The following is a 27,115-nucleotide window of genomic DNA, read 5'->3' as shown; positions in this document are numbered from 1 at the left end:
ACACCCTTCTCTATCACCACTGACCTCACTACCATCTTTCTTCTCTCCCAAGCTTGCAATCTTTGTGTTCACTTCAGTTCCACTCTCTTTCTCCCCTCACTTTCTCTACAACATTCCCAAAGTTTTCCTCTTCCTCTCCCAACTTCAACCCAGGCACTAGTTTGTTCTCTGGTTGATTCCTGTCTGGACTTCTACACCTTGGTGTGGGGCTGGACATGAAGTTAAGAGTAGATTTGGGTGTTTAGTCTAAAGAAAGTAGTAGAAACATGGAAGCATAGACAAGAAAGAAAGAAAGAAAGAAAGAAAGAAAGAAAGAAAGAAAGAAAGAAAGAAAGAAAGAAAGAAAGAAAGAAAGAAAGAAAAGCTGTTCTATAGAAGTTATTTAGGTGTGGTAAGAAAGGCAAAGGAAAACCAGAAGAGCACAGTACTTTAAAAATGGAAGGCGGTGAGAGTGTAGGGGAGAATGGTATTATCCACTGAGTAACAGCAAACTGAAGAACAACAAGGAATCAGAAGGAACTGCCAGAATTGTCTAGGAGGTAGTCATTTGCTTTTTTAGGGGAGAAGTTTCCAAATATACTTGAGTAATGAGATATGTCTGTGCCAAACTCACTAGTTGCATCAAAGGCAGCCTATGCTATAGTCTAGGGACTGGGTCAATGATATCTGTCTTTTTCATCACCATGCCCAGCATAGTATAATGCACCATGATAATAGTTACAGATCTGGTATAGGGTGCAGTAAAATACAAAATAGTAAATACATGTTTTAAAAGGTTTATTCGCTTTGCGGCTACTGGAACTCAGTCCAGGCCACTGCTGCAGTAGGATAAGGAAACAATGCAAAAGACAGCAGAATTATTTTGAAGGTCTGTTTAAACAACATTCTGCCGTCTTTATATGTTATTGTGACCAACTGATTCCTCCAGAATTTTGAATTATAGTACAGAAAAGGAAACAATTCCTCTTTTTAAAATCTTATTTGTTATATTCAGGTCTCAAAAATCTGGAATGTAGCCAATGAAATGTATGCATGCAAAGAAGCCCAAAATCAGTAGGATTTAAACACAGCCCCGTTCACTTAGTAAAGCACTTTGTGAATATTAAGAATCTCATCATCAGCTAGGTAGGAAAGTATTATCTCTACTTTACAGATGAGTAAACTGAGGCAGAGATAAATCATAAAACTAGAACGAATCACAAAATGAGGGCAGGGACATAGTGGGAATATGGACAAAACCTAGAATTCACAAAATAAAACCCTCAGCCTGGAACCCACCAGATGCCTACATTCACATTTTCAAGATATCGGAGGTATATTGAACAGCAGTAAACTGTGGACAAGCTAAAACATTTTAGAGCTGAAGTTATGAAATCTAGCATTATAATTTGGACTGATTTAAATTACAATTTAATAGAAATCCCTTGCTCAAAAGTAAAATTACTTATTTTCCCGTGGTAAAAGCTTGGAAATTATTTTTCAGGTATAATTTGTCACATCTTATTCAATAATGACTGACAGAATAAATAAACTATAGTGAGCTATATGTAGTTAGTGCATCCATCCACTGCTCATTTTCTTAGTGAAACACACATCATAACTAATGTCAACACTAACAGACTGTCTACACAAAAGTCACCCACAATACAAAACAGCAATTAACAGTGATTTTAAAAAAACCACTAGCTTGACAATTATTTCATAACTTTTCATTCTATAACTTTTGTCTGCTAAAATAAATATTACAAAATAAAACTTATTAAAATATTTTTAAATACTAAGACAATCTTAAAAAATAGTATCCATGTTATTTTGAAAACAGTATCACACAAGCCATTCTTTAAAAAGTTATACCTTTTATGGCACACACATACAATAGTATATATCGCTGCTAAAAATGTAAGGAATCTCACAAAGCCTATGTCAAGAAATTGCAATGTATGCAATGCATGTTAAACTGAGGTACCAATTCAGCTCCCATTGAAGTCAATAAGAGTTTTCAAATTGTTATCAGTCGGAGCTGGATGAGCCCTAAATGTCTATTTGCACTTGGTTTTCCCATTTGCTTTTTAATGGTCTCCAAGAGTCATTTACTGGGCCAAAGTTAAAAGATCTTCTCACATCACAGATCATCATTAAAAAGTCAACATTCACCAACTGTTCTAGCACACTGGTACCTGAGAGTGAGTTAGTAAGTAAAGTACTTAAACACATGCTTAATTGTAAACACACAAGCAATCCCGTTTACTTCAACAGAATTATGCACGTGCTTTGATGGATTGGGGTGTTATTTCCTAATCTAAGCAAGACACAAAATATAGGTACTAAGTGCTATTGTTTCTTTATATACTTCTTTGAGATCACTTACTTGTAACAGCTACATGGCGGTTTGCTTTCCCTTCATCAATGACATCCATAACTTCTTCAGGACTAGAGACAAACCTCTCTGTGCAGCCCTAGAAACACGTAAATTCAGTATTTAGAAGTATAGAAAATGTGTCTTTGCATCTTTTCATAGTAATGTAAAATGTTCATCTCTCTCAGGCAAAAATAAATATCCAATATGAACCTTCAAGAGAGATATGGCCAAAATCTGCCCTCAAATTGACTTCAGTAGGGTTTAGGGGGGGTAACTTGAGAAGATTCTACTCTCAGATTGTATTAAAGGATCAGTCAAATCAAACACTCCAAATAAGAGGATTCTATACAATCAGAAAATGCTGAAGTATCAAATAACTTCCATTAGAACCTCTAAATTCTTCTAGATTATTTTCCTCACAATTGCCTACATGTTCAGGGTTTTTATTCTGTAAATTCTATTGCCTCCACACGCACAAAGTGTCATAGGGATAGCTGTGTTCGTCTGTATCCACAAAAACAACGAGGAGTCCGGTGGCATCTTAAAGACTAACAGATTTATTTGGGCATACACTTTTGTGGGTAAAAAACCCACTTCTGGATCTGAAGAAGTGGGTTTTTTACCCACAAAAGCTTATGCCCAAATAAATCTGTTAATCTTTAAGGTGTCACCAGACTCCTTGTCCCTGTCCCCCCCCCCCCCACACACACACACACAAACTGCACGTTAAGGAAGGTGCAAATGGAAATCCCCACATAAAAGCAGAAGCTGGTTTAAGGTGGGGAGAAGGGGAAAATGAACCAAATCAAACATCTGAAAGTCTTCCTTATACCTTTACATATGGAACTCTGTTTTTATCCTCATGTACTGCAAGGTTCGTCTTTGACACTAGAAGAAAGATTACATGTATTGGCAGTATTTCACTTACAAATTCTGTCAATTGTAGAAATGACAAAAGAATAATTTGAACACACTATAACAATTCATTACAAAACTCAAATTCAGAATGAGGATATTTTTTCCTGTTCCTTACTTTAAAAAAGTTACCCTTAATTTCAGGGGAGGGCTTTTTATCTAAAATGATTTTTATGGCTGAGAGCTTTTGTTGCACGCTCCAATCAATATAAACATGTATTGAAGAAACATGAAACCAACTTGGATTTCCTGAACAAAGCAAATATTTCAAAGGCTTAATAGAGTTCCAGCCAACTTCACTGCTCTTGTGTTAATATTACAGTTCACCACCACCCCTCATCTCCAGACTAATTAAATAGGTGCAGGCTGGAACAACAGTTGAAAGAATCTATTTTTTTTTAATGTTTCCAAGTTCTTCTAACCAATAGAAACATAGTAAAACACTGATTAAAGCTTGGTCTATTCTCATACTCTGGGCTAAAATTTAACTATGTAAATCTAACCTAACTTCTGACAAATACTGTATAAAGTCTGCATTTCAATTGCAAACTGGCTGTAAGTCATGAGGTTTACATGTACAGCATGCATGAAAATAATGTTAGTTTGCAGGACTCAGAAGTAGTCTGGTTGGCAAGAAAGTACAAAATCTCAGAAGTCTGTAGCTTATAAGCAAGCTATGAATATCTACACTGGACACAAATGCACCTCTGGCACTTGGATTTTGTACACCACTGAAGCATCCTCATTTACACAGAAAAGCTGTGGCACACAGTGTCTCAACTATTCAAATGCCTCTTCTAATATCATAAAATAAAAGAGCCAGATAATCAGATAACCTAAACCAGTTTAAATAAAATTTAGAAATTCAGTCTTTCAGCTGTAAATGTAATTCAAGCTTTTCAATACAACAGCATTGAATCAATTATAAACAGGAAAGAAACACATTCCCCAAACTCCCCACAACCCAGCCAGTGGGGAACAAAAAAGCATGCTGTTACTTACCATCAAGTAAGTCCCTTATTTTGTCCAAGTAAATTTCAAAGTAAGAAACCTAGTGCAAAACAAGTATTTGTTTTAGATTTATAGCACTGACTCAAAACTGTTCTTCTTTACTTGCACTGTCATATCTATGAAAATAAGAGGAGGCAAATGACTCAACTAAAAAGGTGTCCAGTACTACCCAGTGAAGAGTAATTTCACACTGGCCCATCAACAAAATAAGGTGAATAAATCTACCTTTGTTCTTTTCTTTCACAAGTCTCTTCAGACATGCAGAATTGAAAATGCAAATTGAGATAGCAGAAAATTAACAAGCTCAAATGTTACCTTAGCATATGTATTTACCTTAGCATATGTAGTAGAAGGTACCACTTTGACATTTGTAAAAGCTATACTGATGTACATTACAAGAAGACACTTAGCAGGTTTAGTACAACATCTGTATTAAACTAGTTAATCCAAGTTAAGACCATCCTTAAAGTTAAGCACCTGCATAAGCGCTTTCTGAATCAGGACCAAAAGGAGGAGTGAGCTGAAGAGAAACAATGCTTTGTTTAAAAATAAAAATTGGGAGAGAAAATGTACAAAAACCTCAAAATAAAGGGCTAACTCAGCATTGGCATAAACAAACAAAACCCCATTTAAGTTAATGGAGTTGTGGCTACTAGTATCTGGATTAAGTTTTGTCCAGTGAATGAGTATTTGTATAGTTAGGCTCTGTTTTATCTGAATAATTTTATTTTAAGGAAAAAATAAGCTACACTCATAACTCTGTTGCCAATTTGTTTTAGCGTGACAAAAGTTTCTTTATCATTTACTGTAGCAGTGCTGCTGTAGGCAATTAAGGGATAACTTTATATTGTCAACTTATTTTGACATGTAATTATATCTATTGCAGGTCAGCTCCATTACATTTGTAATGGAACAAAATCTTTGTTTTCCTAGAGTTCACACCAAAGGCTAAAATGGTTAAATAGATGGCACTACTAAGTAGATGAGATTTAATAAGGCAATGATTGGCAAGAAAGAAGTCTAGAAGATACGCCATCATTCATTACAGGAAAAGACATGAACAAAGCTCATAGGTCTCAATTACAGTCTCCTCCTGGACACCAAAAAAGTTTCAGACTTACACATTCAAGTCAAGAGACGAAAGAGTGAAAAAAAAAAACAGATTTCATCATAAGCAGCTGAGCTGGTGGAAGTTTTTTTGTTTGAAGTAATTTGTCAAAAAGCCCAAGGAAGTACCTACATTAATATTTCCTGTTTATTTTGTCAGCAGCTACACATTAAACTCTGTGTTCTATGGTTGATAAGCCATTAAACCAAATGTGAAGTTTTCAGAATGTGCCTCCTTATTTACTCTGTTTGACTGGATAATACACTACAATCCATTTTGTTAGGGTCTTTTTATTGCAGATCTCATTAATTTTTAAAATTAAATCTCTTTCAAAGTATTAGCTATTCAGGCAGAACAGTCAGGGTAGTTGCGTTATTGGGTAAAAGATTTTAATGGAATAATTCTTATTATTTAATGAAACCAGCTTACTGCATGCATTTTAAAACGAATTTCTGATATTAACAGCCATTGGAAGATTCCATTCTAGGCCATTCGAAATCCTGTCCAACCCACTTGCTCTAAGGCTTTGCCAACACTAGCAATATTCAAACCCGTAAGTCACAAATGCTGTAACTCTACCACCTAGCCCACTCCATGCTAGCATTTTCATCATTGCTACCACTGATGGAGAATCACCAATGATTAACTACAGGTCTACATTTTGTTAATGCAGTTGCACCCAAAGCTACAGGGATTCTACCCATATTTTTATACTATGCTATCACTGTGGCATGCAAGTGACTCTAATCCAACTAACTGGCCCAGAATTTAAACTAAATTGACTTCTAGACACATTTCAACAAGAGATTGTTATAGCTTAAACAAACAGGTTTTAAAACTGAAATTTAGTGGCATGGCTTTAAGTGTCTGGGAATAACAAGAAGATATCTGTTTATATATACACACACACTAGTCACTATGGGCTATGTGACAGCACTCCCTTCTGCAGTCTGCAATCAAGGGAAGTTTTGCCTGAGTAAGGAGAGATGACTATGGCTCCATGCTTTCCAAAGACCATGAGCCTCATGCCTCAAAACATTCACTTATCCCATGTAGAAATAAATAAATAAATAAATAAATACTGATAATTTGCTATTGTATAACACCTATAATCAGAGGACCTCAAAGCAATCTGCAAACATTACTGCTAATAAATTAATCCTTGTAACTGCACTGTGAGGAGGTAAGAATCCCTGTGTTAGAAAAAGGGAAATGGAAGCACACAAAGCTTAAACTACTTGCTCCAATCAGTGGCAGAGATGGGAGTAAACTTTAGGTTGCTCAAGCCCCATTCTCCTCATTTTTCAGGCTAGCACTCTAATTGACACCATCAATCTGTTTAATACATTTTTTATAAGTGATTACTGACATTACTGGGTAACGTGGATCACAAATTTAGGCTTTGAACAATAAAATAAATCAGAAAATAAACGTTTTTTTAAAAAACTTTACAGATGTGTTCTCACAATAGTTAAAAGCATTATTTCCGCCCCCTACTTCAATTACTAGAGCAGCGCTCAAAGACAGATTTCTGCCAGTTAAATCTCTCAGACCTGTGATTTACTTAATACATTTACCAGAGTAGTAAGCAGTAATACCAAGCTCTTATATTACACTTTTATTCAGTAGAACGCAAAGCACTTTATAAAGGAGGTCAGTATCATTATCCCCATTTTACAGATGGGGAAATTGAGGCACAGAGGTGAACAGACTTTGTCCAAGATCATCCAGCAGCCCAGTAGTACAGCTAGGGTGGGGAAGGGGGGGGGGGGAAAGGGTGTTCCGGGCTGGGACCGAAGAGTTCGGCGGGCAGGAGGGGGATTAAGGCTGGGGCAGGGGGTTGGGACGCGGGAGGAGGTCAGGAGTGCAGGCTCCAGATGGTGCTTACCTCAAGCGGCTCCCAGAAGCAGCAGCATGTGCCCCTCTGGCTCCTAAGCGGAGGCGCGGTCAGGCGGCTCCGTGCACCGCCCCGTCTGCAGGTGCTGCCCCTGCAGCTCCCATTGGCCACGGTTCCTGGCCAATGGGAGCTGCAGAGCCGACGCTTGGGCGGGGGCAGCGTGCGGAGACCCCTGGCTGCTCCTATGTTTATGGGGGACATGCCGCTGGTTCCAGGAGCCGCGTGGAGCCACGGCACACGCAGAGTGGGGCAAGCCTCCAACCCCGCTCCCCAGCTGCAACAGAGCAAGCCCCCGACCCCACTCCCCAGCGGGAACTCGAGGGCCAGATTAGAAGGTCTGATGGGCCGAACACAGCCCGCAGGCCGTAGTTTGCCCACCCCTGCTCTATAGTCTCTCACTAAAGTGCCATGCATATCAAATTGTTAATAACCAATAACAAGGGCTGATCTGAAACACCATGTATTTGAGTTAGGGAAGCAATATAGAAAAACAGTGCATTACACTATTACAGAGATCTGAAAGAAATACAAAAAGAAAAAAAACTCAGCAAGGATATTTTCCATAGCCTAACTACAGCAGACACAACTATATTGGATTCCTGTACAAAAACCTATTTTATATTAATGGGTCTTTGAATCACCTAAGGAAAATGAAAAATCCTGCAGTGAAATGTTACATTTTGTAACAAGATTGAGTTTTTACCATCCAGTTCATTGTCTTCCATCTGACCCATTACATAACAAGTCATTCTGCATTTACCTTTATGTGAAACTCCAGGTTTTCATCCATGGAATAGATGTGATCAAAGATGTCATGTGCAATTCTTGGAATTATTCCCATTAACTGATGGTCGTGCAGCTTCCCCTAAAGACACAATGGAAAACTGTAACTTGGAAAGGGTTGTTTGTGTGTCAAAATAGAGAAGGCCTTCCTCAAACAAATCTTCACACAGTGGGCACCTCTGAACACGTCCCCTGCTCTCTAGGGATTTGCTTGATGTAAAACACACATTAAAAGGTGGCAGAGTGACTCAATGTGTTAGCACTCTTCACTCTACAAAGTGCCCACTAGTTTTGTCAGTTGCCGGCATTCTGTGCAGAATGCTCTCCTACTGCCAATCACACCATCCAACTCCGATTTAACTCTGAGAAAACACACAAACAAAACCCACTCAGAAAATATGGAATGGTCTTCCTGGTTAAATTGAGATGTATGGAAACCTGCAGAAAAGAAAAACCTCCTGACGCTGCATTCATCAGACTCTATTCTACCACTTCCCTGGTGCAGGCAGCTAAAAAGGAATCTGGGAAGGCGGGTATTTTGGTTACACTGTGGCTTGATTTTGTTGGGCCAGCTGCCAAGATGCACAGTCTTGCAAACAGGACCATTCTCTTAGCGGGCACAGCCAGCTTCCTATGCCCTATCAAGCAGCTCCAAATATTAAGTAAAAACAGTTTCCCTAACTGCATGACATCTTTCTGTTGCTTTCCTTTATACAGATGGGTAACCTTAAAAGTGAATTATGATCAGAGCTTGAAACAAAATCTTTCTATGAAAATAGCAGAAAAATATCTCACACCTTGTGCAGTCATTTACATTCACACATAGTTAAAGAAAGGGCCTGATGATACAATAGAAAGGATTTTTTCCAGTGATTATGAAATATTATTGAAACATATGGACTCAAGAAAGATATGGTCTGCAAAAACAAACCCCATAAAAGTGTTAACATCACTAATAAAAATGGTCAACATCAGAGAAGATGTTGATTTCAGTATCATACCGCTACTTTTAAAAATTGGGTAGATGTCCATGTTGCTATGAATCATGAGAAATCATTTAAAAAATATAGTCAGTAGTCATTTCTATGAGTAAAACCCATTTCAACTGTAAAAGCAACACACACAAAAATCAGAGCAAGTTAGGAAGAAAAGACTGTGAATTTACAGACTAGTTATATAGCTTTTTATATCATGTACAAATTTCTGGATCTTAGTGGTTTGTCATATACAACTGTCCTACCAATCAGTCAGCTATTATTACTGTTTTCAGATACAGTCCCTGTAGACACAACTTGCTGCATTTAAATACACTGGAGCGGGTGGAGTGACAGTCATCTTATAAACATTAAGCCAGTATGACAGAAATTAAACATGAAAACTGGTACGTTCTATATATAGCAGTCTATCTCAAGGATTTTGTTCAAAGTGTCCACTAGTTTTCTGCCCTTGAATTACAGATCCTAGGGGAAAATAGAATCAATTATACTGCTACATGCCCCTTCCTAGAAAAGCAGAACTCAGCTATATTTAAACCATGAATATTCAACTAATGTTAAAACGTGTATGTGTTTTGGTATTTATACAAAGTTAACATTAACCACTATATAGTTTGGCTTGGAAGAATTAGATTTTTACTGGTAAATGTTAGTAAACATGATTTCAACATACAAATACAAACAACTGTAAAAGTATTTCCATCGACAATAATTAAAATTTACAGATAAGCAAGCTAAGAAAAATGCTGCCTGACAACTTTGTGTTTGATTTAATTATATTTACTCTGTATAAATTGACAATTTGTGATTTAATGATCATAAAGTTTACACTTTTTGAATCTCAATGTCTGTCATTAAATAACTGTCTCATCTCCTCATAATTTCCCACAACTTGGAACATTTAAATCAATAAAAATTAAAAAAAACAAACAAACAAAAACTTAAACCCCATAATTTCACACAACTGAAAATTTAAATCAATGCAAGTAGAAATGCTCAAAATAGACGTTGACATTATCTGATGGGGAAAAAAATCAAATTCTGCCAAGCCTATATGTGTGGCAACCCTTTCAGCTCCTCAAAGAATGAGAAGCCTGCATTGCTCAGTACGGTAGTTCACTGTAGTCAGTGAGAAGGAAAATAGAGGTGATATATTAAATTAAAAATAAATTGTTTTTGAATCCCTGATTATTTTGGGGGTCGGGGGAGGGAGTGGAGATGATCCACGCTTTACCTTGCCACCAAAGGGCTCATGCCTCATTGCCTATGTCTTTGCCATTAAGACATGCTATTACTGAACTGGCACTGCAGTATAACTTTAATGCCATTAATTCCTGCCCTTTGGATCAGTCTGCAATCAGCTTTGCTAGCACACCTGCCCTATAGTACTGCTTGGAGTGTGCTTTCTCTAATGGGAAGAGAATATCTTACACACACCCCAAATAAATGACAATGTAAAAACATAAAATAAAAAGTTCTCCTTTCCTTAATGAGCTCTCATGCTCCACCCTCTCCTTACGTACATAGGCCAGTCCCAGAAAACAAAGGGTCTATGTGAAAAAAGATAAATGAAGTGTGCATGCAAATTGAAAACCCAGAATACACTTTGTAATCCTCTTCTAGGGCCAGGCCCTGTTTCCATTGAGGTCAATAGGAACTTTCTTCAATGGAAGCAATATCATGCTCACAAAGACAACAATATTTTTCCTCCTGCCGCACAGAAATACTTTTTTCAAGAGGCTTAGCATAGTGGGATTTATTAACATTTGCACCTTGTGATGCACTGAAAGAGGAGGAAATTTTATTCTATTTCACTATAAATCGAGTTTCACTAAAATCAGAGTTCACTGAAGCAGGTTCCACTGTATTAGAATTAAATATATATATATATATATATATATATATATATTCATATCAATGTTGGAAGGCAAGAGAAACCAAGGTGGCCTCGTCACACAGAAGTTAAAGCTACAAAACTCTCATTGTTCCAGTTGTAACCTCAAGAATGGTTTAGAGGAAAGTTCTACAGCTGCCATCCTGACAGTGCTGTCAGTGAACACACCAAACAGCAATGCTTTGCTCATTAAAACCCTTCATTTTAATAAGAACATTATTTCCCACATTTTAACATGGGCGACAAGCAGCAGCTAGTGAATTGTAACACTGAGACAGTGCTCTTATTTCAGGCCGTTGACACAATAACGAGGACCTATGGCAGACTTGCTTCTGAAGAGTCTAGCGTGAGCTCAAAGCCCATATGAATCAACTGAATATAAATTTACGTGAGATTAGTGGACAAAAGAAAAGGTACCTCCCTACACATGCAGATTGATACGAGTCTTATCTAGTTCTATGTGGCTCTCTCAGGCTTCCCTATACAAGTTACAAATGCAAGACATGGGTTTACCAGAGCTCCATTGTATTACTTTGTCCTGTTAAGTGTAACACTGAAATGTGAGATATTTCACATATATTACAGAAAATCCACCATAAAAGCTTCACCTTAAGGATTTAATATTTCTTCTATTTTAGATCAGCTTATGTATTTCCCCCTTTAAAGTATTGTAATGGCATTACAAGAGGATGTTGGGTTAAAAAGAGGGATTAAAGCTGAAAACAGACATGATTCCTCTTTAAATGTGACAGGTGGCTTTATTAATTTTTTTTTAAATAAAAAAAAAAAAAGCAAGAAAATGCCCCCTTTTTCCACAGCGGGCAGTTTTCCTTATCAGAGTCTGTAATTCTGAATATAAATTGACTTGAAGAAATCTTTCCTCATAGTATGTGAAAGCACCAGCTCAAACCCTGCAGACATTTTGATTTAATTACATTATGAGCTGGTGGGATGACTGAATAATCCACCATCTGTGTGGACTGAGTTGATGTTTCCTCTCCCCTCCCAGCCCTCAATTTACAAAAGGAAGTAAGGGCAGACTTAATTAGACATGAGCCATCACGGCTCTGTAAAGGAGCAATTGTGGCAAACAAACAGCAATTCTACAAGCACCTGAAAACAAAACAAAAAAATTAAAAAGCTGAAGAAAATATTCCTGGCTTTCTCCCTGCACCTTTAGGGTAATTAGGTCACTTGTATTAATCATTCAGAAAATCTGCTTGATGCTGCTAAACAAGTCTGAGTAAGACGTCTTTCCTGGTTGGAGCTGCTTCTTTCACAGCCCTCTATTTACGGTTTGTAGCTTGAACTGAAAATATGCTGGAAAAACGTTATCCAGCTTCTTATCTACTGACTTTGGGAGGCTCTTGCTGTGAGACAGATCTCAGCCCAACACTCAGACTGCATCACGTGTAAGTAAACCCATCACACAATTAAATGTTTGCAGAGATTTAGAGGATTAGATCAAGAGATCAAAATATCATCTAACTGCCTGTGCGTGTAGGGTACCATCCCCTTGTTAAGGGTAAGATGCCCTGAGGCTGCAGACCACATTATACTTCTCTATGCTGGAAACATGGATATACTCAGGACTTCAGCCTTTGGCCTTGCATTCCTCTCTTCAAGAGCAATGATTCAAATGCTCAGCTTTTTATGCGGCAGCATGCGTGAGTAGAATTCCCATAAGAGGATTGCAAATGAGAAAAACAAAAATTGAAGGATGAATTTTCACAATGCTGCATTCAAGATGAGTACACGAACCCTTATTATTGCTTTTGTTTTGTGATTAACAAATCCCATTCTAAACCTCTAAAAATACATACATCTAACCTGGTATGATAAATCTGGAGAAGCTGCAGTTTGCACTTGTCATTCACTGTTCCTTATGTCAGCTACTTATCAATAAAAACCCTTGAGAAAATTCTACACTGAAGAAATCTCTACAAGCATTATAAACAAGACATATGTATGTCTTCTTACATGCCATTTGTATGCCACAGAAGTACAATTCATTTTTCTAGGCATCCAGATTCTCTGAAGTAACCGATTCCATTTAATTCCCAAATTCCTACTCAATTACAATCAAATATTGCTACTTTACCTCCATAGTATGTGTTTTTCCCGAAGATGTCTGTCCATAAGCAAAAATTGTTCCATTGTAGCCTTCAAGAACATCTGCAGGAAAGAAGAAAATAATCAAAATCCACATTCTTGTCTTAAATACTGCATTTTCAGAAAAGTGTTTAGCAAATCACTATTTACATTGATCAAAATTCAATAAGAAAATGAAGAAATTTGTGGAAAGAAACAGAAAAGCACATAGATGCACCGAGTCACTATGTTAATGAAAAAAGTGGGATTTGATTTCTTTACAACAAGATCTAATTTAGATAATTAAAAAATCATTTGTACACCCTAAATTTATCAAATACTGGAGAGAAAATGAAAAACTCAGATATAAGTTTGATACTTACCATTTCCCATACCCATGGCATTGGCAATATTTACAGCTTCATTAATTTTCCAGGGAGTAGTGGGGAGGGGGCAGCCTGAGAGCTGGAGGATTTGGGGTTTATTTTATTCTGATTATATTTGCTGGTGAATATTTATCTGTTAAGGCAGGATAAACAATCCTTTATAATGTGTTATTAGCACTATGTTTTTAATTTATAGAATGGACGCCTATAGAAGTTTTTATAAAAACTAAAAAGAAATTAAAAAATGGAGTAACCAGAAAGTTCTAAACAATGAGTTATCACACAAAAGATAAGCACTCTAAAAACCAGAAACATACCAATAAGTATTAGTTTCTACAAATCTAAATACAGGAATCTGCAAGGAGTGTTAGCCAGGTGAAAGCTCATTTACCCATGAGAGTAGGAAGCTTTCCTGGGCAATGGCCATCTACTTACAGCAGCTTTTATTACAAAACACTAAAATATACACACCACTTAAATTTCTAACCCTTATGGCTGCCAGTAAACAAGCAAACCAAATTATTGAATATGAATCGAGTATAACCAAATGTAGTGCTGTCTTCCTAGGTCTCTGCAGAGGGACAGCGCCAGAGCCTCTGTGGCTGCTCAGAGTTTCCCTATACTACCACAGAGTAAAAAATGAACATCTTCTCAGTTTCTATTGCTGTACTTTCACTCAGCAGTTGCAGAGGCAGGCACTGGAGCCAACGTAGCCCACACCCTCTCTGGATAGTACAGACCCAGCATGGACACTGGGTACTTACTCTGCCCGCTAGCCTGCTCTGAAGCTCACACAGAGGTGTCTTCACTGCAGTAGGATTCAAGCTAGCCTGGGTTGGCTCACCTGTGCACAGTTTTTGCTGTGTAGTTATACCCTCAGTGTGGCACGGTGTCCCATTCTGACACACCTCTTGCCACTGCAGAGCGGTATAAAGTATCAGAGACATGCCACCTGCCACTGTAGCAGCCAGGAGGGGAGGGGGAAAGAGAGAAAGAGAGAGAGACCGCGTATGTGTACACAAGAAATAAAAATGCTCCCCTACCTTTCTAGCATGCAGAGAAGGCTGAATGGAGACTTCAAATTGGTCAACCAACTATGAGCTGGAGACTGGTTTAAAAAAATAAAACAGAGTCCCAAGCAGGGTCCAGGGACAATAACTTGGTAGGAACTCCAGTACTCGGTCCTTTCTCTGGTGCATACAGGATGAGGGGAAATGAATCCTCACCTCGGCACTGCCCTTTGACAATGGGCCCTCCATCTTTCCTAGCAGTCTTTGGCTTTTAGGTTTAGTCCTCTCTGGCTATTAGGTATCTGATAAGATTTCCAACCTCTGTTTCTGTGCAGGTTGATGGGTATCAGGAGGGTACGTGCATGGAGGGGCCCAGAGAGAAGAAGAGAGAGATTAACCGGAAGGATACTTAGGAGGGAGATGGAGATGAAGAGGTGAAAGTGAGAAAGAGAAAATACAGGGAGACAGTTGAAAATATAAATTAACAGGAAAGCAGAAAAAAAAAAGGGAGGGAGTAGACTGAAGACAACTCAAGCAAAGAGACATCATGATCTGATATACAATAAGATTGAAAAAGGAAAAGGAGCGAAGTTATATTTTTTAAAATATATTAAAAAGAAAGTTGATTGGTACAATGTTATAGTTCAATACAGCACACAACAGTACATAATTGTTTATTTACAATGTAAGCGGGATCTTCAGGCGGGGGGGGGGGGATATACACAGGTGTTCGTAACACTCATGGATTTTTAAGAACTCGGGCTAGTAGTACTGGGTAAATTTTTCAGGTCCTGAAATCAAATAATCAGATAATAATGCAGAGCACCAGAGTATCTGTGCATCAAGATGATTAAAATACATTTGCACTCAGATCATCTTATCTCCTCTTTCCATATATAAAAATATCACAGAAATAAAATGTAGCTTTCCCCTTCCCTAGCGAGAGAAGGCCTGTAATAAATTCACAAATGGAAAAAGAGTATGAAAAGAAGTCTACTCTGGTATAAACAAACTAGTCCATGAATTCAGTCCAGCCCATTATATTTACCAAGGGGCCTCTAAACAGGTCTGAGTTTCTCTTTATTATTTCACAACATTCATTCAGAATTCCCTTTTGGAAGAAGCATCTTATTGATTTGCAGTTAAATGAAGCGTGAGCTCAGGCAGACAGAAATGCCTATAGCAGTATTAGCCTGAATATTACAGAGACAACAGCCTTTCCAGAGGTCTGGTTGCAGGTAGCCTTCAATTATTTATAGGCCCTGATTCTGACCACCATTATACCTGCCTACATCAAAACTAAACAAATTCACTTGTAATTTCCTGGGTGCGATTTTAATGCCACTTTTCTAGAAAGCTTGAGGCACATCAGACAAGGTGTTTAGAAGGTATGATGGTTAGAGGGGGGATTCTCTCATTTAACATTTTCTTAACTTTTGTGGATAATCAAAACTTTAAAATGGCTTGCCCTAGAAACTCAAATGTTGAGTTTCTATCTGTTAGTCTAGGCAACCGACAATGCCTGGGGCAGCCTAGGAGGGCTGTCGTGGGTGGCTGGATAGGGAGGAATGCCTAAAGCAATGAGAATCTGGGAAATAGCTGTGGTGGTAGTGAAAGCGGGAGGGAGAACCCAAGTTGACCTTAGGGGTGGGCGACAGCCCAGGGCGCCATAGTTGAGGTGGGGGGGGGGTGCCATGGTGAAGAGGCAAAGGCGGTGGGTGAAGCTTCCCCTGGGCCCCACCCACTTGGCCCCCCCAGCCACTGCTCGCAACGTCCCTCCTCTCCTCCCCTCCCTCTCCCAAGGCGGGGGGGGGCTCATAGGGAGGAGAGGAAGGAAATGGCAAGGAGGTGGGCCTTGCTGGGGAAGGGGGTGGAGGAGAAATGCAGCAAGCTGCGGAGGTCTCACGGAAAGGGGGTGGAGGAGAGGAGGGTCACACAAGGTATGGCTTGTGAGATATTTAAAAATTCAATTTGCTGAACAATAATATCATGCCAAAATACACATAACATTATCTCTAAAGTTATGAACATAAGCACGTTTCCAAGATAAGTCTGGGGAGAGGCTATGCCAGTTCCTCAGAGACAAAGGGCAAGCTGACGCCTCAGCCAGGTGTCAACAAGGCTGATGGACCATGATGTGCTAAGTGGCCATTTTTTGGCAAGGAAGGGGGCGGGGACAAAAATGTACATCTTAGCAAAAATACTGCATGGAGCTTCCTTTCTTCACCAGACTGCCTCTCCCCTTGGCTCCCAGGTGGAACTGCTTCTGAGAGGGAGGGGGGACAGGACTATAAAAAGAAGGGGCAGACAGCCCAAGAGATCCCTCTCTCTCTCTCTCCCTTCCCACCTCATTCTCTTTACCTGTGAAGACAAAATGAAACAGCCATTGGACTCTGGAGGAGGGGTCCTGACCTGAGAGTTTGATCAGTAATCTGCTGCAGCATATGGTGGGAAACTTTGCTTGAATCTAATATAGTTTGTCAAGTTCAGCACTAAAAGACATTTTATTTTTATTGTAACCACTTCTGACTTGTATGCCTCATTACTTATACTAAAAATCTGTCTTGTTATAGTTAATAAACTTGTTTTACTGTTTTATCTAATCTATTGTATTTAAATTGGAGTGTCTGGGTACTCTATTTAAAATAATAAAATAGCATAGTATTCCCTTAAAGGTATAATGGACTAAATATATTTGTAATGTCCAGGAGAGGGCTGGGCAGTACAGAACATACATTTCTGGGGAACAGCTGGAACTGGGGGTATGTTGGGGTCACCCTGCAGCATAGCCAAGGCTGGTAAGAGCCAAGGCGTGGCTGGCTGCAGCACACAGCCATATCTGGGAGTGACTACGTGCTGGAGGCTGTTTGTTTGTGAGCCGTCCAGGTTGGAGGCTACAGCAGCAAAGCATTATAAGGGGCACCCCAGATTACAGGGCGGGGTGACACAGCTATTCATTAGTCTGGATTGTGCCCCGCTATGTCATAATGGTATATTACACAATTGATATGCAACCTTCACTGGCTCCAAAATTAAATACAGCATTTGCTTCAAGGGGTTGGTCCTGACCACTACAGCCCTGAAAGTTCTAGGTTCAGGTTCTCTCACACCACATTCGGATGGATGTGTGCACACGCATATATACACTTGGTTCTTACCACTCTCTATTTTCTTTCCCTTTCTCTCAATCTGTTTTCTGCCCTTTTGGCTTGTAATCTCTCTGTGACATGAACTATCTTCCTCTGCTCTGAGATAGAGCCTAGAACATTTAAGGTTCTGCTGCAATATATAAACAAAGAGGGTTCCACAATGGAAAGCTTTCCACGTAAAATGTCCTCTTCCTTTGTGAGAGAGATTTTTGCTTTGGCCTTTGTCAGTTATATTGCCTTTGGTGACTGCAGCTCCTGCAAAGAGTCATGGAGTGAGAAGTGGTCTGTACACATTTACACAAACACACACACACACACACACAAACACACACACACTCGAGTGCCCCTCGTCTGAGTCATCATTAATTCCTGACCCAACCCGTCTCTATAAACACATTTTAAGTGTTATTCTTTTCTTCAAACTCTAAAATCCAAATGAAGCTAATCCTTAATCCAGGATATCCCCCTGTACCCACATGCCTGCCCTCCCTGCTTCCCTCCATCGACACAGTGAGCTCAGCCATTCAGCTATTACGGTGTGGTAAATATTAGTACATGCTGACCACTGAGGATCAGCTCATATGGGACCACATTCTCTGGCCCATTCCAGTCATTTTTCTCCTTTGTTATCATTCCTGTCCTTGCTACTTAGCCCTCTCATACTTATACCCTCTCACAGAGTCTGTCTGTTCCTTTCCACAGTTTCTTTTTTTTTAAGCAGTGTTAAAGAATAGCCTGTAAAAAGAAACACTTAAACTTGAAAATAGGGCCACTTGTGTCCTTAAACCTGTTTGTAGACTCTGTATAATGAAAGTTTTCTTGCATGTGTTTTTAAATTTAAAAAAAATTACTTCAGTGCTCCTATTTTCTGTGGAGAATAAATGCTTTCCTCCAGAATTCATGAGCCTTTTTTAATTAAAAAAAAAAGGGGGGGGGGGCTTATTCTGCTCATTCTGTTTAAACAGGTTACTGGTATTTATATCTGATACAAGATCCTAAGGCAAGACTTTTAAACATTAAATATAATCTAAAACAATATAGAGATTTAAAAATATTGTTGAATCAATTATCCTAGAGGTAGGCAGTATAATCCAGTATTTCTCTTCCACCTACAATTCTATAATTAAATATTCAAAAAAGTACACAAGTAACTGAAAGACAGTCAATGGGCTACTCAATGAGAACTACCCAAAAAGCAATTACCACAAAGAAATCATTAAAACAATTCATTGTCTCTTCCTCCAAGGCTGCACATAAACAGTAAAAATTGCTACAACTAAAAAACAAAGCCCACTGAATACCTAGTGTTGGCCATTACATATCGACCACGTAGTTTAACAACGTCTCGTAACCATGGTGTTTAATTCCTTTCAGTCAGCAGTATTCTTCCAATAGGACAGTGCATGAAAGACAAAGACCTCAGACCTAATCATCTCTCTGTATAGGAAAAAAGCTGAAGCCTTTTTTCTGATGATAAAAGACCAGATCAGAGTGGGAAGGAACAGGAGGGCGGAAAATAGAGCAAAAGAAAAAAGAATGAATATACGACCCACTACGGCCTATTATAATCCTTCAAAAAAATGGATTTTACAAAAATCACCACACTGGAGAGATTAACAAATGCCTCTAAAATCTAGATTATTATACTACATAGATTGTTTCTGTACAAAAGTGTATGGTTTCATATGGTCCATATACATAGGGATATGAAAATAATTTGGCTTAGCTATTGCTGTTTATTAAAAAGGACTCATTTAGAAAATTCTACTGTCAATGCAATTATTATAACCATAATTTTAGAAACCAGCGGTCAGTCATTAAGCCAGCTGGCATTCTCTATAATTATATTAATCACAATGAAACCACTGGGTCCTGTGAGAGTATATTTTGAATAAGGATGCAAGAGAACTATTGGAAAGCTACTCAAACATAAAAACAATGAGTCTGGCACCCAGGATGCCAGCAAGATAACATCAGTAAATATTTTCAATGGAATGCATTCAATCAGTGTTTTCCAAAAGCTTTTGAAAGCGGAGTCCCAGTTGAGGAAAATGAAACAAATCATTCCCCTACTCCCCCAACCCAACTCCCATTGTGTTGTTAAAGGCAGACCCTTCCTAATTTACACAATCCCTATAATTGGGCCCCCTCCTTTGGAAAACCTTGGGTGTAGATCTTCATAGCAGGATACTACTTTTTTTTATTTTATTTGTTTTTAATACCTTGAGCCGTGAAATAGTTAATGTTGACATTTAAAACAACATCATTGGCATCGGAGTTAAACCCCATTAAAAAGAATGAGGCAGTTCAGACCTCAGAGCTGTTGTTTCAGGCTCTCTATGAACTCAGGTAGATGGATATCCATCTGTTCAAAACACGAAGTGAGTGTAAGATTTCCTTTGCAACCATAACAGCTGAAGACACAGCTTTCATTTTTGGGGGGAGGGGGGAGGGAGACTCTGGAGAATAACAGAGGTGGGTCCACACTTCCCCAGCCAGCCCTTCACACCCCCAGGGAGCACCCCTCACACTGAGAGTAACACTGCATTAAACAACAAATTGATGCACCTCTGGACAGTTTATAACACCCTAAAGGAGTATTAAAAAGCTTTAAGCAAGGCTGTCAAGTGCTTTCAGCATCCAAAAAGTGCAACCATCTGCCTTGGTGTCTTATTTGCCATGGTGAAACAGATCTGGGCTGACCCTGAGAGGTACTGAACAACTACATGGCCACCTGCTATTGCTCAGCACCTCTGGATCACATCCTTAGAGGGTGTTGAATATGTTCAGGGTTCTCAAGTTAAAGCATAAAACTGAAATGACTTATAGTAATTTTTTTTCCCAGATACTGGTGTGCAATCTGACCGTCACTAAGGTATGTCTACACTGCAGCTTGGAGCGTGACTCCCAGGCCAGACAGACAGACACATGCAAGCTCTACTTGAGTTAGTGTGCTAATGAGCTAGCCAACCAAGCTCCGACCCCAGGGGTCAGGCATGCTCATAGTCTGGTGGCTAACCCATGCCACTGCCCATGCTTCGAAGTCCACATTGCTATTTTTAGCATACTAGATTAAGCAGAACTAATGCATGTCTGTCTACCTGGGCTGTGAGGCATGCTCCCAGCAACAGTGTAGACGTACGTTTTTTGTGTGTTTAGCTTCCTTTAATGGGTGCTATCTGTGCTCAAAGCAGCAGCAGAATTAAGCCCTTCGTGTTCTCTTAGACAATAAACATCTTTGAAGCCATAAATTGTTCTAGTAAAGTACCTCAGCAGCAGCTGATCTTCATCCTTTTAGCAAAACTGAAGTTTCTCATCTTTCTTGAAGCCACTCTATCATCTTCAGTTGGATAGGTGACCAGGCCCTGTCCTATGGTCCTACCCACATTTAGGAAAGTTTTTAGAAAGCAGTCTCCACTACTGTTTTGTGGGATTTTTTTTTTTATTTTTTTTTTTCAAAAAAAGGTTCCTGCTAACATGGGTTTAAAACACAGTTTCCTTAGTCACAGTACAGCAGACAAAAACATGTTAAACCAATCTTAGAAAGCCATTTTCTAGACGAGGTGCTAGTGGAGGAAATAGTTTCTGACAGTGTTTTAAAATGATTCCACACTCACTAAACAAACTGTGTTTAACCCACGTTAGCAGAAATTGTTTTTAAAACTCATTTAAAAGCTGGTTCCTACCAGAGGATGAACTCCAATATAAATGGGACAATACAGCTTTTATAGTTAAATCCAGAAAAAAATTTAAGGTTTACATTTGCTGTAATAGAGAGCAATTGTGACATCACTTACCTTTAACAATCTGCTTGGCACAGGCATTATAAACTTGTTCCTGGGTCGTGTTTGGTGGTAACACTCTATCAAAGACATAAGGTTTTGCCTGCTGAAATAATAAAACACAAAGTAATGTTTTAGAAAATGATAAAAACCTATAGCCAAAGCAGTAAGAAGGCAGAACCCATTTAATAGGCACCCTGATAAAAGGCATGGCTGTTTAAATTAGGGAAGATGTTCAATGCAACAGAAATGATGCATTTCAGTGAACAAACAATGAATAAACGACACATCTGGTGTTGTCTGAAAATCTGTTCCCAGTCATTAGCAAATATGGAGTGGCACATGTTGCCCTCAAATTTCCTAAGTTAAAGAAAGTGGAAGGAAACAATGGGCTAAAATGTGACCAATGTAATCCGGAGCTCTTCCCCATCTCTTCCAGAATTTAAGATAGAAGATCCACAGTTCTAACCCAAATCTATGATTGAAAAGGAATCTGTGTCAAAGTTCATCACAACTTTCTACCATTCTAACCATAGGGGTAAAGATCACTGAAGACAGACCAAATTAATTCAAATTATCATCAGTTTTAAAAGCCCTGCATTGCTGTCTAACCAGCCCCATATCAATCTTGAGTGTTGTTAGCACATTTTGATTATTTGGAAAGAAAATAGCTGGGCTTCAGCTAAGTGCTGAAAATGCAAATAAGTTGAAGCATAGCCATAACCAAAGAAAAGAAGCCAAGGAGTGGAAGGCCTAACCAGTTAGTAGACTAGTCTTTTACTCAAAGAATTACAAAGATTTTTGGCTTGAACAATATGAATGCTTTTTTGTGCACTAGAAACAAATATGATTACAAAGTGAAGCACATGTTTATGAAATGAAACAAAAACATTTGGCTTTGGGGATTTTATTATTGGGATTTTCTCAGGTTGCAGAGGATGATCTTACCACAGAAACAAAGTTAGCCATGGATTCTAAATACCATGGCAAATGGTGCACTGAAAAGACGTGAATAAGTAAGTGGAAAAATGATACACGTGCATTAACGAAGTGGAATCTGCTTTTCTTCTTTCTGGCAGCAACATGGGATTGGTTACAAAGAAATACATGCCAGCTATCCTGAAATAAACCTTTGATGTGGAAGACATTAAAAGGTAAATAATTTTTAAGACAGAAGCTTAGATAGCATCCTTACAGATCAGTAAAAACAAGTAAATGCTAAGCTATCTTCATTTAAAATAAGATTTCTTCAGTTAAATGCCATGAAGAACAGAAGCCAATTCTTCTCTCTCTCTCTCTCTCTCTCTTGTTTTCCACCAAAGAATGCAATACCTCCAATCCAAAATACAATACTTGTTCTGAAACAGCATTACAGGGATTTCCAAGTAACTGATTGATGGCTAAATCTGCCATAATGGTCACACTCTTGTCAATCATGCAATCACATCTGCCATCTGTAGCCAGCTGTTCAAATATTTGTGCTTGACTCACTATTTTCTTGTTGCACTCTGATTTATTTTAAGCTAACCATGTACCTGACACTTCCGTAATTCTGAACATTCACTTCTTAAACTACAGTAAAACACATACAAGCAAGATAAATATAAAATATATTAGAAAAAGCTCATCCTTAAGATATGAAATACTGTAGATAAGATCATATATTACCAACCATTTTTTTAAAAAGTTGGAAGCACATAAAACTATGTACAGTCCTGTTGCAATAAAGCATGTGTGGGATATTCTCAAAGCACAGATCTCAAGTAGCCTATGTGAAATGAATTTAGTTGCCTTCATCCAGTTCCTAGTTAATAGGTTTCCATCTCTCTCTCATGCACATGCATGATCCCCTTTTTTGATATCTTAAGGCAGGGGTCGGCAACGTTCGGCACGCGGCTCGCCAGGGTAAGCACCCTGGCGGGCCGGGCCAGTTTTATTTCCCTGCTGACGCGGCAGGTTCGGCCGATCGCGGCCCCCACTGGCCGCGGTTCGCCGTCCCGGGCCAATGGGGGCAGCGAGAAGCCGCGGCCAGCACATCGCTCGCCCGCGCCACTTCTCGCCGCCCCCATTGGCCCGGGACGGCGAACAGCGGCCAGTGGGGGCCGCGATTGGCTGAACCTGCCGCGTCAGCAGGGAAATAAAACTGGCCCGGCCCGCCAGGGTGCTTACCCTGGCGAGCCGCGTGCCGAACGTTGCCAACCCCTGTCTTAAGGGCTTGTCTACACTGGGAAGTTATTCTGGAATTGGGTAGGGTGTGAGTTTAAAGTGCTATAGCTATTCTGGAATAATTCCCTGAGTAGAAAAAAGAGCATCTTTTCCCACTTCAATTTAATCCACAATAGCTATCCTGGTTAATTTCCCCATGTAAGACAAGCCATGAGCAGAAAGCCCAAGGAAGGACTGAATGTACATGGAGCCTGAACTACCCTCTCACCCACAGAGACATTTGCCCCAGGTTAGGGTTGAGGCACATTAGCCAAACAATACGGCAGACCTTGCACCATATTGTTACCATGTACACAGAGAACTTCAGTCTCCAGGGCAATCAATCCAGCTCTTTCATGAGCACTCAACAAGAAAAATGCCAGAGATCTTCAAGAACTCAGGTAGATGATCCATCATAATTTTGTTGTACACAGCTGAAAGGGTAAATTTCACAAGCACTATCTGCAAGTTACAAACATTAAATTGTTTTATTAATCAAACTAAAAAGTAAAAGAGTGTGAGCAAACAGCTCAAAAAGTGCCATGTAGGTTAAATTACCTCATACAGTTCTTTTGAAAAAAATGCCAGCTAATTTATTTTATATCACTTCTAGCAGTCTCACCACATTAATTTTCAACCCAGATGATCACTTGCATTTTAGAAAGGAGAGCTTCAGAAAGGATATACTAATAGCAACAATAACTAACTAAGGAAAATTAAACTGCAAGATTCATCACAGCTGTCTAGAACCATTAACTTCTGACCTTATGAGGCATCCCTGAAATCACTCACTAAAATTAGAGATGGACCCAAGGCACAAATTTGAGCAAGCATTCAAACTCCTAGAGTAGGGAGCTCTTTAGATCCAGGGCTTTGGTATAAAGTAATCTCTAACAAACACTGTTACTGGTAGCCAAATTCTGGAGCTATTAAAGAATGGGTCCCAATATATCCAATTCAATGGACAGTACTCTCTCTAAGGAAAGTTATAATTACATTTAAGGTAGTGTAAACAGGGTTCTCCAACTCCTCTATCCCCCACACACCCCTTCTTTAGCCTACCATCAATACCCTACCATGAGCTCCTCCCACACCTGTCAGTTTTTCAGGTTTAATCGTAACGTTGTTCACAACTGCCTTTATATAATACTTTTAAACATTCCAAACTCTTCACACCTTTGCTTTGTTTTTTCCACATGTGAAAAAAGGTACAAGTAGCAAATGTTTTATAAAATGGACTAATGTGAGCTCACTTTAACTTGTAACATCAACACACACACACACACACACACACATACACACACACACACACACACAAAACCTATGTTAAAGGAACATTAAGACTCCAATACCAAGCACTCAAAAGTTAGGAAATGCAAGAATTAAGGTAGTCTACAACCTTAATTCAGACCCTTTATGCATATGCATGATAACACAGTTTTCAATTACATGATCATATATTTTTTGCACAAGATTATTGTGACAATTGGGCTATAACTTGTGCCTGCTTAGGTATTTACCATGGAAAATAGGTCAAGACATTTTCAATAAAGAATGATATAAGCAGGTACAAGAGAACAACACAGAGACTAAATTAGTCCAAAGATCATAGGCCTTGAGCAAATTCAAGGACAGTGTTGAAATCATGCTTATATAAACAGATGGGGAACTGGAAAATAATGAACCAAAATTGGTGTGTCAGACATTAGGCCTAATTTGTTGACAATAAATAACGAGAGGATGAGCTAGTCCAATCACCATCCCCTTTTTGCATCCTTAAAATTTTTTTTGAGGAAGAGAGAAAAGAACAGATGTAGGCTACTGAAGCAAGCCTCACCATCATGGCTGCTACCTTCACCATCTTCTGGAACTCAGAACCTTCTTTATCCTAATCCTAAGAGATAACTTGACCAGACCAGGGCAGAGAGGGGGACCCAGATAATATCGCCACCCCCTGCCAACTCCAGATGAATCTCAACCACTAACCTGGGATGAAATGTGATCAGACTAACAGCAACAACAACTGCTCCAGCCCACCACAAACTTTCTCTTTTCCCCAAAAGGACAGTTATTACCCTCCTTGATACCCTCTAAAAGACTGTCAAACAAGGTGGGGTTTCCATCTAAAAACTCTCTCCAGCTAAAGGGAAAGGAACAAGGGATGTTGTTAAAATGAAAGCCTTACTTAATATTTTACATTTCAAATGCTGTAACTGGTTTCCCTCCTTTTCTGTATCTTTAATAAAAAGTTAGAAGGATTTTTAATGGTGTCTTTGCCATGGCATTAAGCAGGCTGAGGTCTCTGTATACCAAACCTTCTTTATACTGTTGAACAGTGACTGGGTTATGCAAGGACTTTTGGCCCATTTATTCCATCTAAATTAATACAGCAGGACCCCTCAGATCTTCCTGAAGATGGAAAGTCTGTACTATTTGAAGTACTTGTGCAGGCAGGTCTAAGCCCACCCATAACTAAAGGCCCTCCCCCTCAACTAAGGCAGAGGGACCACTAAGTACAGGTTCCAACTGATTATGGGGGACAAAGGAGAAAACAGGAATGGGAATGAGGTCAAAGGTTGAAAAATAAAGGAACTAGAAGGGGACATCAAGCAGAGAATCCCAAACAGTACCCACTACTCCTGAAAGGTGTCCAAGATGTCAGACACTACCCAGAGGAATTCTGCCAGGATACGCGAGCAAACAAGGGATCAGAAATAGGCCCCGCATCCGCAGAGCGCCCCGTGTGCAGCTTCCTCTTCCTGGATGGAGGTCCATCTTAGTCAATGCCAGGAAGAGATTGACGAGGCGGTCCTGCAATTTTGTAAGGCCACAAATGGCCTTTTGTGTCCTTACAAAATAGGACACAAGGGTGTACATATAGGGTGTACATAGATCAGGAGATGTGGGGAACAGTGAAGCCAGAACCTCAGTAGAAGGTTTTAGAGGAGCCAGAAGAAGGGCTGCAAACTGACACACTAAATAGATGCAGCACAAGGGACGGGTGTTAGGGGAGTTTGTGAATTGCACCAGGTGCACACCCATGTTCATGGCTCCTTAGAGGAGCCGCCAACTAGTATTCCCAGAGGGCCATAGAACCAGAGTGGAGTACAGGCTGGCCCACTGGGGTTCTTCGTCCTTCTAAGGTGGTAAGAGGTCCGGCCGCTTGGTGTTGGGGCAGGACACTAGGGCAAGGAAGTGGATATTATGAAGCATGAGCATATTCAGATGTTCTCTGGATTAAGCTCAGAGGCAGACTGGCTGGATGTTGCTCAGGCAGCTCAGGTGGCATATTGGGTGTTTCCAGGGAGGCTCACAGGGCAGGAGCCCAATGATGAATTTCTGCGGGCCGGAAGTGAGGGGTGGGTGGAGAGCACCCTCCCGCAGGGCCCACTCAAGGAAAGCTGGAGAAGCAGTCCCAATCCCAGTCCCCAACCCCACTCCCAACTCATGGTCCCATTTTCCCTCCCCAGTCCCCCTCCCCCAGCTTCCAGACTTAGTTTCCGTTCCCCATCCCAGGCTTCTTGTCCCAA

At 39.6% G+C, this 27,115-nt stretch overlaps 1 protein-coding gene across 2 annotated transcripts in view; it reads right to left on the bottom strand.

Annotated features, from left to right (window-relative positions):
- Window positions 1-27,115, bottom strand: part of KIF5C (kinesin family member 5C) — a 113,769-nt gene that overhangs the window by 51,263 nt on the left and 35,391 nt on the right. Inside the window, exons 2-7 of one of the 2 annotated variants that reach the window (XM_065413242.1) lie at window positions 21,396-21,486; window positions 13,064-13,137; window positions 8,051-8,155; window positions 4,277-4,325; window positions 3,192-3,247; window positions 2,369-2,456 (exon numbers count right to left, since the gene is read on the bottom strand). In XM_065413242.1, coding sequence (XP_065269314.1) covers window positions 2,369-2,456; window positions 3,192-3,247; window positions 4,277-4,325; window positions 8,051-8,155; window positions 13,064-13,137; window positions 21,396-21,486 — 463 coding nt within the window. The remainder of the gene's footprint in view (window positions 1-2,368; window positions 2,457-3,191; window positions 3,248-4,276; window positions 4,326-8,050; window positions 8,156-13,063; window positions 13,138-21,395; window positions 21,487-27,115) is intronic. The other variant, XM_065413243.1, reaches the window with a different exon arrangement.

The sequence above is a fragment of the Emys orbicularis genome, chromosome 11, assembly GCF_028017835.1.
Source record: "Emys orbicularis isolate rEmyOrb1 chromosome 11, rEmyOrb1.hap1, whole genome shotgun sequence".
In the NCBI taxonomy this organism is placed as follows: Eukaryota; Metazoa; Chordata; order Testudines; family Emydidae; genus Emys; species Emys orbicularis.
This window is presented reverse-complemented; position numbering and strand designations above follow the sequence as displayed.